Source organism: Rana temporaria, chromosome 10 (genome assembly GCF_905171775.1).
Source record: "Rana temporaria chromosome 10, aRanTem1.1, whole genome shotgun sequence".
NCBI classification, from domain to species: domain Eukaryota; kingdom Metazoa; phylum Chordata; class Amphibia; order Anura; family Ranidae; genus Rana; species Rana temporaria.
Genome location: NC_053498.1, coordinates 1,497,787 through 1,510,767, shown reverse-complemented (window position 1 = coordinate 1,510,767; position 12,981 = coordinate 1,497,787). Strand labels below are relative to the sequence as shown.

At 50.6% G+C, this 12,981-nt stretch overlaps 1 protein-coding gene across 1 annotated transcript in view; it reads left to right on the top strand.

Annotated features, from left to right (window-relative positions):
- The window catches only part of SPEN (spen family transcriptional repressor), a gene marked incomplete in the record, with an annotated part of 88,138 nt that extends 75,369 nt beyond the window's left edge, over positions 1-12,769 (top strand). The window contains 5 exon segments of the mRNA XM_040326728.1: positions 1-5,982; positions 9,945-10,310; positions 10,545-10,739; positions 11,128-11,286; positions 12,096-12,769. Of these exon segments, the coding sequence (XP_040182662.1) occupies positions 1-5,982; positions 9,945-10,310; positions 10,545-10,739; positions 11,128-11,286; positions 12,096-12,227 (6,834 nt within the window).
- Between the last annotated feature and the right edge of the window lie 212 nt (positions 12,770-12,981).

Sequence of the window (12,981 nt, the reverse complement as noted above, 5' to 3'; positions counted from 1 at the left end):
AAAAAAAAAAAAACCGACCATGTGGACTTCGAAGTCAAACCCGAAAGACATTACAGAAGCTCCCGACAGATAAGCGACGAACCTGAAAGAATTGCTTGTTCTCCAAGCGTTCGTCCTTTTATGTTTAACGAGGATGACTTTACCTTAAACTCTCCGAGGTTAATGCCAATCAAAGAATTCAAAGAATCTCCTCAAGTGGATGAAAAGAACATGTTCTCCAGCATGGCTCCTAAAGATGAACCTTATAAATTGATACCCAGTGACCCAATCAGAAAAGAGCACGTGAGCGATCATTTTGCCAAACCTAAATTTACCGCAGTGAGCCCTGAAGAGGAGTATGGCAGGTGGGGGGATAGCCAAATCAAACAGGAGAGCAACAGAATGGACATTAGCTTTCCTAGTAACGTTGTAAAAAGAGAAGGTATCCGTAAACGCTCCAAGGACCTCGAACCCGGAGAGGTTCCCTCAGACTCTGATGAAGATAGTGATCATAAATCTGCTTCACCCAAAGTGTCCTCAATACTTGACGGCTCAAGATTTTCTTATTTACTGCGGGATGGAGATGATAAACGGGACAAGGAGGAGAGGCTGTCCGGCTCTCTAGAAAGACACCGCTTCTTAGATAAGACTATTACTCCTGACACAAAAGCCTTGCTTGAAAGAGCCAAATCGCTTTCCTCTTCCCGTGAAGAGAATTGGTCTTTTTTGGAATGGGACTCCAAGCTTGCCAGCTTACGCAACAGCAAAGAGAGAGAAAAAGTTGATTCGGCACCAAGACCCATACCATCCTGGTATATGAAGAAGAAAAAGATCAAGACCGATTCTGATGGAAAAATAGATGATAAAAAAGATGATCACAAGGAAGAGGAACAGGAAAAACAGGAGCTGTTTGCCTCTCGGTTTCTCCATAGTTCTATCTTTGAACAAGACTCCAAACGTTTGCAACACCTAGAGAGGAAAGATGAGGATACTGACCTGTGCATCCTACGTCCTTACGGGAGGCAGCTATCTTCTGATGGCATCAGCAGCACTTCGGAGCTCGTGCAGGAACCGGTCGTACTGTTTCACAGTCGATTCATTGAACTAACGAGGATGCAGCAGAAAGAGAAGGAAAAAGAGCAAAGACCCAAAGAGCAAGAAAAGCCAGAAGAAAAGGAAAATCAGCCAAGGACTCCTGAGACTGTCCCTGAAAACAAAGAACGAGAGAACAAGTCTCCCGTGTCTATTGTGCCAATACCACCACCACCACCACCACCACCTCTTCCTCAGCCAGAACCTGTAGCACCACCTCCTCCTGAAAAAATAGTTGTTGAGAAAATGCCATCACCACCTACTGTTCCACCAATAGAAGATAAGCCAGCTGAGCCTTGTGAGATGGTTGCTGATGAAACTTCTTCTCCGAAGGTTGTTGCACCAGTTACCCCTCCTATTGCTGTCCATCCACCAACCCCAGTGGAAACTGTTCAAGCTGTTGATGAGACAGATGAGACTCCGGCTATCCCTCCAGTTCCTGAGGAGCTACCAACTGGGGAACATATTACATTAGTGGATACAAAACCACCATCACCTGGTGCTTCATTTCCAGAAGTCAGTACTGATCCCGTCGCAGAGATAAAACCAGTGACACCAACGACCTCCCCTTCCAAGGCTGATGACAAGGCTGAAGAGGTTGAGGCCTTTGAAGAAAGCACCCCGGTGTTTACAGGTACAGAAACTGATGCATGTGAAAAGAACGAAACTGTTCCAGAGGATACAGAGCCACTTATTTCTGAAAATGATTTGGAAGCAGAGGCTCCCACCACAGCGAAGAACAAAAAAACCTCCAAAGGCAAAAGGTCTAGTGCCGTAGATAAACCAGCAACAAGAAAAAGCATCAGGATTGACCGTGAGAAACGCAATCGTTCTGCATCCCCTCGTGTTGAGTCACAAAAACATTCGGAAAGTAAAGTTGAACATGACAGAAGCTCAAGGAGTTCAGCTAAGTCTCCAAGCGCTGTTCCAGAAGTTGAAGCCTCAGAGCTTAGTCTGCCCGTCTCCCGAACACGCAGAAACGTCAGATCTGTCTATGCTACCACAGGTGATAATGATGGTCCTTCTGCTAAAGAATCTTCTGATGCGCCTCGATCCACTCGGAAGAGACCAGAAAAAGAAGTTCAGGAGACTCCAGTTGCTGTGCCTAGCACACCAAGGAGAGGGCGACCACCCAAAGTCCGCAGGAAAACTGTTGGAGAGGTGTCGCCTATTAAAGCTGAAACCTTAAAACAAGATACAGAAGATACTGAAAGCAAGGAGGTCGTAGATAATGCAAAACCAACTGAAGGATGGCGATCTCCTCGCTCTCAAAAATCCTCACAGAGCCATTCTCCTGTGTCTAGCAACCATCAGGGTAAAAAGTGCAAAGGTGACCCTATACTACAGTCAGTGGAGTGCTCAGGGGAGTCAAATGAAGAATGCCCTGAAACCACGGCAGCTGCAACTGAAGAGGAGAGTAAGCCAAAACTGGCCAAAGAGGAGATTTCCGAAGTTAAAAATGACTTAAAAGATACAGAGATCGATACAATCCCCATAGAAAATCCTACTTCTGATGCGGCGGAGAAGAAAATATCTGTAGAAAAAGCTCCCAAGTCAAAAGTTGGAAGGCCTAAAAATACAAAAACCCTTCCACGCTTGAAAAATGTGGAAATTCGCCTTAATGCTGATGAGGTAAAGGGTGCTTTGAGGCCACACGAAGACGGTGAGCCAATAGTGATCTCGCCTGTCAAAATCAAAAGCCCTCAAAAGGAAGAGAATGTATCTCCTCCACCTTTTACAAAGCCAGAAGGAACTTCTTTTCCAGAAACGCCCGAAAAAGAATCTCCAAAAGAACCCAAAATTTCACCTGAAGAGGCACAGCTGGCCCGACAAATGGAACTCGAACAGGCTGTGGAAAACATTGAGAAAATCACTGAAACGGCCACTGTTCGACCTTATAAAGATTCTCAAGGAGGAGAAGGGGCAGAATCTCGCACTGAAGAGGAGGGTGATAAATCTACACCCCAGGCCAGCGAGACAGAACTGGCAGCAGCCATTGGCTCCATCATTTGTGACATTTCTGCTGATGCTGAAACTTTTCCTCCAGCTCCACCATATCCACCAGAAGGAGAAACTGAGGCAACACCTGCCACTGTTCCAGCTCCTCCACAGCCAGATGAACCGGAGCCTGAGACCAATCGGGCAGTTAGTCTCCCTCTACAAGATAACCGTACCACCCCAAGCTCTGAACCTGTCCTGCCTGCTGCTGCTCCCGTTCCCTCATCTCAGGCAGAACCTGTAGTAGACAAAGAACCAGAACGCGAGCCTTCAAGTAAAGTTAAAGAACCAGAGCGTTTGCCAGAAGCAGAGCCGATTCCAAAGAGAACTCGGGGTCGGGCAGCTTCAAAGAAAAAACGAAGAAGCAAAAAGAGCGAGACGGTAGACACCAACGTGTTTGTTCAGGAAAGTACTCAAGGCAAATCACCCAGAGCAGAGGAGAAGATCTCGGATGAAGGCCAAAAAGAACAGTCTGGGGAAATGCCGGTGGTGCCTAGCCCTGAGAAGCAGAATCTGGACACAAGCTTGAATTCCTCATCTGATGCTGTCTCAAAGGATGGTGATGAAGAATTTAAAGATGAAGACAGGTCCGAGTCTGCCAATGTTTGCGATTCGCCCCAGCAGCTGATCATCGATGATGTCAGTCAGGGCAGTGTCAAACTTCGCTCAAGTACTGAAAGTGCCCCGATTACGCCACCCAGCATTATCACCCCTCCAGCTATGCCAGCGACCCCAGGGAAGACTGCACCTTCATTGCCTGCCTCTCTCCCACATTCGGCACCAGCCATCGTGCCTGACTGGATAGTAAGGCATGACGAAAACACAACCATTTCCACCCCACCTCCTGCTTTACCCCCGGACACCAAGGCCTCCGATGTTGATACCAGTTCAAGCACCTTAAGGAAGATATTAATGGAGCCCAAATATGTATCGTCACCTGCTAATACTCCCAGTATTGTCACGGCTGCCATCTCTGAGCCTGTGTCTGTTTCACATGTTGAAGAACCTTCTCATCCTCAAGTGGAAGCAATCAAGCCAGTTTCAGAAGAAAAACCATCGGTTCCCCTCCCCAACACGGTAGTCCCACCAGCAGCTGAAGCCCCTGTATTTCAGGAGAAGCCCACCATTGTGGCCCCCAAGGCTACCTCGGTCATTAGTAGAATGCCACACAGCTTCGATCATGAGGATTTACCAAGAATCACATCGGCTAAACCGCATCAGCCAGCTCCACCGTGTATCCCATCTCAAAAGAGTAAGCAGAGACAGAACACCAATGACAACCGCGCCTGCTTGAAGCAGACGATGACTGTTATAGAAGACCGGCCTGCAGAAACCGGACCTAGTCCTGGCCTGAGGGTGAACACCTCCCAGGGGGTAATGCTCCTCAGTTACTCTGGCCAGAAGACCGAGGGCCCTCAACGCATAAGTGCAAAAATCAGCCAGATCCCTCCGGCCAGCGCTGTGGACATCGAGATTCAACAGTCTGTGTCGAAGACGCAGATAAAACAGGAACCACTTCAGCCTTCTCAGATTTTGCCAAAAGGACCGCAAACACCAACAAGCTACCAACCCTACAACGCATCTCCTGTTATCTCTACAATCAAACAGGAACGTTCTTGTTTGGATAAGTCCGAATCGAGTCACATCACTGGTCCTAATGCTTCCTTGCAACCCTCTGCAGTTAAAGTGCTGACCTCGAATTCCGCACCAGTGCTAATGCACAGTCAGATACTTTCGGGTCAGATGGTTTCTTCAGGAAAGAAACACTTGGATATGAAAGAGACTAAAGGCCTTCAGTCTACCAATATGAGCCCTCACCACACCAATATGAGCCCTCACCACACCAATATGAGCCCTCACCACTCTTCGCACCACTCTTCTCTGTCGGGAAAGATGCAACCAGAATCCAATCATGTGAGCACTGGAACCAGTACGTCTGATCGATCACTACCACATCTCAACATCAAACAAGAGCCTCATTCACCCTGTACCACCGGGCACGCCTCATCTCCTTTCTCCAGGTCCTGTCACCCGAGTGTTACCGCTTCTCCTGCCTTAACTAGCAACCCCTCTGTGATGTTGGGCCCTGGACTACCAGTGTCACCTTACTTACCCAGCATGCACCCAGAACAAACTGTTATTATGCCCCCACATAGTGTAACTCAGTCACTGGGCCACATGACACAGGGGGATGTCAGGATCAACACCCCACCATTACCAACAATGCAGTATGGCATGCGACCAGAAGCACTTCACTCTCCCCGAGCAGCTATGCAGCCTCAGATGGACGTTCGACCTCAACGAACCAACACCCCCCAGCCAGCACCTATCCGAGAGATGGTACTGCCCACGTTGTCTTCCCAACACGGTGCTGATGATGACCTTCACTACCACCATCCTGTCAGCCGGGGGCCATCCCACGTTCAGTCCGATGTGCTGGTGATGCAAAACGAATATCGCATGCCCGGGTCAGGAATGCGGCTCGACCCGTACAGCGTCCCTCAGGATGTTATAATGCCACGCGATGTCCGGATGATGATGCATTCTCATATCAGCGCTGTGGGGGAACACCACCAGGAGACCAGGCAGTCCCGAACACCTGAGGGCCCAGTGAAAACCCCTCCAGCCAGTAAAACGCCGCAACCTGTAAAAGAACTGACTAAGCAGCCCGATGTGAAATTGCCTCATTCGCAACACAACGATGCCAGGATGCTGAGTGGACTGAACTTGTCGCAGCCGGTGGTCGTTCCTCATGGCGTGCCCCTCATTCATTCGTCGGGGAGCTCTTTCCATGATTATCGCCCAGTGTACACGGATATCCGCACCTATCACCCCCCTGCCCAGCTTTCCCACCCTCAGTTTTCTGCTGCATCGCCCATCGGATTACAATCACGGAGCATGACACCATCCCAGGTAAGAGCTGTCCTAATGTATCCTCTGTCATTAAAGTGTGTTCTGCAGTCCTCGTCGCACAGCGGCCCCCCTCCACACAGCGGCCCCCCTCCACACAGCAGTCCCCCTCCACACAGCAGGACGCCTAACCCCTTCATGACTGAGGCTCGCTTCACAGATATGCCTATTGAATTGCCTTTTGACCCGCTTTCAATTTGCATAACGTGAACTTACAGCCTTCTCTATGCAGTCGGTTCACATATCTGTGGGTCGGCTGCGGCACGTTTTTTTTTTTTTTTTTTACCACTTCCCAACCGGGCCATAGCAAAATGACGTCCTCTGTTAGAAGTAGAATATCGGGGCTATGGCTGCAGCAATATGCCATAACACCTGTATTGTTTTTTTTTTTTTTTTCAGCTGGTTTTTCTCTAACCACTAAAAGTGATCTGAACAGCTGATTAGCTGCTGGATAGCTTTCCGGTGGTTCTCATGCTTAAAGGGGTTGTAAAGGTAAATGTTTTTTTTCACCTTAATGCATCCTATGCATTAAGGTGAAAAAACATCCGACGGTAACGTTCCCCCCCCCCACCCCCGATCCCCCGTTTTACTTACCTGACCCCCTTGAAAGTCCCGCGCGCGTCCATGTGATCCTCTTCGGTTCCCAGCCTGGCCGTTGATTGGACGGATTGATAGCAGTGCAGCCATTGGCTGGCGCTGCTGTCAATCCAAGCGGATGGCGGGGCCGAGTGATACAGTCGGTGGCTATGCCCGCCGCTGTATTACGGGAGCGCGCTCGCAAAAGCTTTCCACAATGCAAGCTTGCTCGCATGAAGGTGGAAAGCTTTTGCGAGGAGGAGCTGAGACTGCCGCCGAGGGACCCCAGAAGACAGGGTTAGGGGACACTCTGTGCAAAACAAGCTGCACAGTGGAGGTAAGTATAACATGTTTGTTATTTATTGCCTTTAGTGTTCCTTTAACTGGATGGTTGGTTGCTCCGGGAACCGTTGCGGCGGCTGACAACAGAGATTGGCCAAGGAAATATGGCCTCAGCTAATCTCTGTAGCAGGGATATGCAATTAGCAGGCCCTACTGTTACAAAACTACAAGTCCCATCATGCCTCTGCCTCTGGGTGTCATGCTTGTGGCTGTCAGAATCTTGCTATGCCTCATGGGAATTGTAGTTCTGCAACAGCTGGAGGTCCGCTAATTGCATATCCCTGCTCTATAGTCTAGGACAGGGGTAGGCCACCTCGTTACTCCATTTGTGGTTAAACGGCAAATCCCATCATGCCTCTGCCTCTCGGAGTTATACCTGTGAGTGTCGGGGTCTTCCAGTGTCTCGTGGGACTTGTAGTTTCACCACAGCTGAAGGGCAGAGGTTGCATACCCTTGTATTAGGAGAACCAGAGTAATGTCTTGACGCCACTTCTGGTCCGATGTAAACAATGCCATTTTTTGTTTGACAAGCATTAGGTTAATGTTTTTTTTTTATTAAATGCTTTCCATTGTAGAGGAGAGATGTGGGGTCTTACATCTTATAGACCCCACATCTCTCCATAAAGAGGACCTGTCATGCTGTATTATTTCAAGGAATGTTTACATTTCTTGTGATTTAGCAATAAAAGTGAAAATATATTTTTTAAAGTTACAGTGTAAAAATAAAATATTTTTTTTTTAAAGCGCCCCTTGTGCTTGTGCGCAGTAGTGCATGTAGAACAAAACCGCACCCAACTTTGTAACTTTGACTTTTGTTAGTAAATCTCGCATCATTGCAACTACTTGGTAGAGGGGATTATATCGTGTGTGTGTGTGTGTGTGTGTTGTTTTTTTTTTTTTTTTCCTTGAAAAATTGCGCTTTTGTTTAGTGGTAAATGGTCTGCATATGTATATATTTGTTGCCTGTACCTGTACGATCAGATTGTGTAACGGGAGTTACATTCCGACCAAAAATGACTTGCTGGGCATGCGCTATGCCTTCCAAACACTTCATGATCTAATGGGTAGCGGTATTCTGATAGAACACCCATGCGGCATCTTACTACAGCCAGCTACGTCTTGAATTTCAGAGTCATTTTAGCAATAAAGTGAGCGGATATAAATATATTATAGTGACATCTGTGATGCTGTTTGGATGTTGCATTTTGAAGGCCTAAAGATTTAGCGCTGAGCAGTGCGCGGTGTACCAACGTGGCCTCTGCTATCTTCCTACTGCTGGATGTACCATCATGGCCTCTGCCACCTTCCTACCGCTGGGTGTACCAACATGGCCTCCGCCACCGTCCTACTGCTGGGTGTACCAACATGGCCTCCGCCACCTTCATACTGCTGGGTGTACCAACTTGGTCTCCGCCACCTTCCTACCGCTGGATGTACCAACTTGGTCTCCGCCACCTTCCTACAGCTGGATGTACCAACATGGCCTCCGCTACCTTCCTACCGCTGGATGTACCAACATGGCCTCCGCCACCTTCCTACCGCTGGGTGTACCAACATGGCCTCCGCCACCTTCCTACCGCTGGGTGTACCAACATGGCCTCCGCCACCTTCCTACCGCTGGGTGTACCAACATGGCCTCCGCCACCTTCCTACCGCTGGGTGTACCAACATGGCCTCCGCCACCTTCCTACTGCTTGGTGTACCAACATGGCCTCTGCCACCTTCATACTGCTGGGTGTACCAACTTGGTCTCCGCCACCTTCCTACCGCTGGATGTACCAACATGGTCTCCGCTACCTTCCTACCGCTGGATGTACCAACATGGCCTCCCCCACCTTCCTACCGCTGGATGAACCAACATGGCCTCCGCCACCTTCCTACCGCTGGATGTACCAACATGGCCTCCGCCAACTTCCTACCGCTGGATGTACCAACATGGCCTCCGCCACCTTCCTACCGCTGGATGTACCAACATGGCCTCCGCCACCTTCCTACTGCTGGATGTACCAACATGGCCTCGGCCCGCTTCCTACTGCTGGGCGTACCAACATGGCCTCCGCCACCTTCCTACCGCTGGATGTACCAACATGGCCTCCGCCACCTTCCTACTGCTGGATGTACCAACATGGCCTCGGCCCGCTTCCTACTGCTGGGCGTACCAACATGGCCTCCGCCACCTTCCTACTGCTGGATGTACCAACATGGCCTCCGCCACCTTCCTACTGCTGGATGAACCAACATGGCGTCCGCCACCTTCCTACTGCTGGATGTACCAACATGGCCTCGGCCCGCTTCCTACTGCTGGGCGTACCAACATGGCCTCCGCCACCTTCCTACTGCTGGATGTACCAACATGGCCTCCGCCACCTTCCTACTGCTGGATGAACCAACATGGCGTCCGCCACCTTCCTACTGCTGGATGTACCAACATGGCCTCGGCCCGCTTCCTACTGCTGGGCGTACCAACATGGCCTCCTTTATAACTGCTGGGCATCCGCATCACAGATCTCATTATAATATATTTATATCCGCTCACTTTTATTGCTAAAATTACTCAAATTCAAGACGTAGCTGGGTGTAGCAAGATGTTCGCTGCCGCTGTTCTATCAGATCATGAAGTGTTTTGAACGCATTGCGCCGCGGAACACATGTTGGAACTCGTATCGCATGCGCAGGAAGTCATTTTTGGTCGGAACGTCACAATCTGATGGGCAGCGGTAAACAGTGTGAAATTTTTTTTTTTTTTTCTTTTTAATCCTACTGAAAATACACTGACCTTTGACCCAACCTTTGCTTCTGACCTTGACCCAACCTTTGCTTCTGACCTTTGACCCAACCTTTGCTTCTGACCTTTGACCCCAGCTAGGAAACCCTGATCTGGCCATTTTGTCTATTTAGATTCTTTACAGTTTTTTTTTTTTTGTTTCTTTTTTTTTTTCTTCTCGAACAAGTAGAGATATAATGCATTTTTCTCTTCATTCACATTACTGCCATCTTGGTCCTCTTCCCGGGTGTAGGTTCCTCATCATTTTTCTTTGCTCTTCTAGGTTGGCCCTGATGGTGAGCATTCACATTCAAACACCCCGGGACGCAGCAAAACTCCACAAGTCAGCCAGGACCCCAAGGCGGCTCAGTCATCGGTTGGTGAGCAGGCTCACCATGCCGCGATTGGCCGACACCCCAGCCAAATGGAGTCCCACATCCAGCATCTCCAGAGGGCTTCTGTGGACACGTCAAGGGAGACCTCCTACCCGTCTCCTGTTACCATCAACCTGAAGCAGGACCTACCTTCCCCTCACCAGTCTCAGAAACCGACCCCCTTCATGTCCTCCTCCGCCGCTACCCTCTCCAGATCCGATGTCCCCAAGCAAGAGCCTTCCCAGAGATCGGTGGACATGGTGCAGCTGCTGACGGTGAGTGTGGCTTTTATTGGGATGGGTGGACAGGCAGCATACATTTTTACTGTTGTACTTGCAAAAGATAATGTCGTTCTCTTTTTTTTTTTGTTGGGGGGGGGGGGCCTGTCGTATATAAAATAAGAGCATTCCTATAGTCCAGTAAGAAGTAGTGACACGTAAATAGTTCATGTCTTTGACCTCTAGAAGGTTCCATCGTTCTCTCCTGACGATCTCTGCGTTGTCTTACAGAAATACCCGATCGTGTGGCAAGGTCTCCTCGCTCTGAAGAATGACACAGCCGCTGTCCAGTTGCACTTTGTATCCGGGAATAACGTCTTGGCTCATCGGTCTCTGCCAGCCCCCGAGGGAGGACCTCCCCTGAGGATCGCTCAGCGAATGAGGCTGGAAGCCACCCAGCTGGAGGGAGTCGCTCGCCGCATGATGGTGAGTTTTCTGCGACTTTTCTCTGTGCTGCTGCGGCCCAGACACCAGAACAGCTCAGAGACCAGGAAAAACACCATCCCCCCCCTTCCACACATATCCCCCCTGCCACATATCCCCCCCCTGCCACATTCCTACCCCCCCACACATACACACACACATCTCCCCCCACTTCCACATATCCCCCCCCCACACACACACATCTCCCCCCCCCTCCCACATATCCCCCCCTGCCACATTCCTACCCCCACACACACACACACACACACACATCTCCCCCACACACGCCCCCCTCTACTAACAGCGATGCTTCCCCTCCACACAGCTGTGATCACGTTCTAGTCACCGTACTATTTTTTTTAGTAAATACCGATTCCTTGTCTATTTGCAGGTGGAGAGCGACTACTGCTTGTTACTCGCACTTCCATGTGGCCGCGATCAAGAGGATGTGGTGAACCAGACGGAGTCTCTGAAAGCCGCCTTCATCACCTACCTACAAGCAAAGCAGGCAGCGGGCATCATCAACGTGCCCAACCCAGGATCCAACCAGGTTCGTCAGCTGTGTGACCTGTGATGTGTGTTGGGGGGAGTGGCCAGGAGGCTGGAGCTGTGGATGGGGGGGAGTGTCCAGGAAGCTGGAGTTTAGAATGGGAGGGAGTGGCCAGGAGGCTGGAGCTGAGCATGGAGGGGAGTGACCAGAAGGCTAGAGCAGAGAGGGGAGTGGGGTGGAGCTGAGGGTGAGGGGGGAGTGGGGTGGAGCTGAGGATGGGGAGCGTGAGGGGGGTGGAGCTGAGGATGGGGAGCGTGAGGGGGGTGGAGCTGAGGATGGGGGAGCGTGAGGGGGGTGGAGCTGAGGATGGGGGAGCGTGAGGGGGGTGGAGCTGAGGATGGGGGAGCGTGAGGGGGGTGGAGCTGAGGATGGGGGAGCGTGAGGGGGGTGTAGCTGAGGATGGGGGGAGCGTGAGGAGGATGTAGCTGAGGATGGGGGGAGTGTGAGGGGGGTGGAGCTGAGGATGGGGGGGAGCGTGAGGGGGGTGTAGCGGAGGATGGGGGAGTGTGAGGGGGATGTAGCTGAGGATGGGGGGAGCGTGAGGGGGGTGGAGCTGAGGATGGGGGGAGCGTGAGGGGGGTGGAGCTGAGGATGGGGGGAGCGTGAGGGGGGTGGAGCTGAGGATGGGGGAGCGTGAGGGGGGTGTAGCTGAGGATGGGGGAGCGTGAGGAGGATGGGGGAGCGTGAGGAGGATGGGGGAGTGTGAGGGGGGTGGAGCTGAGAATGAGGGGGGGTGGAGCTGAGAATGAGGGGGGGTGGAGTACCTGGGAGTGCACTGCCCTGATCTGACTCCATGTTGTCTCTTCCAGCCGGCGTACGTCTTGCAGATTTTCCCGCCCTGTGAATTCTCGGAGAGCCATCTTTCCCGCCTGGCCCCGGACCTCCTCGCCAGCATCTCCAACATTTCTCCTCACCTGATGATCGTCATCGCCCTGGCCTGAGACAAGCTACACAAACCTCTGTGACCCGGGCCGCTCGCCCGCAATCCCCGCCGGACGGAGCCGGTTCTACCGCTTCCCAGGATGTTTACAAATTGCGTACAGGCGGCCGGGGAACGGCTGAACGGAGGAGGAGGAGGAGGGAGTGGGATCCCGCACCCAGCAAATGTGGGATATTCCATGATGGTTGTGGATTGGTTGGTGTGCTCCTTGTGTTTTTTTTTTTTATTTTTATTTAAAAAAAAAAAAACGAAGCTGAATCTGCCTTTGCACTAAATGAGTGACTCGGACCCGTGTACAGCATTCCCCTCCCCCCTCTCTCTCTCTGCGTGTATCATATTTCTGAGCGACTTGCTGCGACGGCCAAGTCCGGACTGTGGACTTTAGTGAGCAGGAACCTGTGAATACTGGACTAATGATCGAGGAGCCCCGCCCCCAGACGGACGGACGGAGATCGCGGCCGGGTCCCGGTCCCGCGGATTCCTCACATTTTGGGATGTACAGTTTACATGGAAAAAAAAAAAAGAAAAGAAAAAAAAAAAAACCACAAAAGGGAGATCTATTTTCCTTTCTTTGGATATTATAGGACTCCATGGGCGTGTGTATATAAGTATATATAATATATATTATATATATAAATATATATAATACTGACTCTAGAGAATCAGACGACCCCCATGACATAACATTTTTTTTAATCTGTGCCAAAAATGTGTTTTCAAAAAAAAATCTTATTTTCATACTCGACGTTATCGTC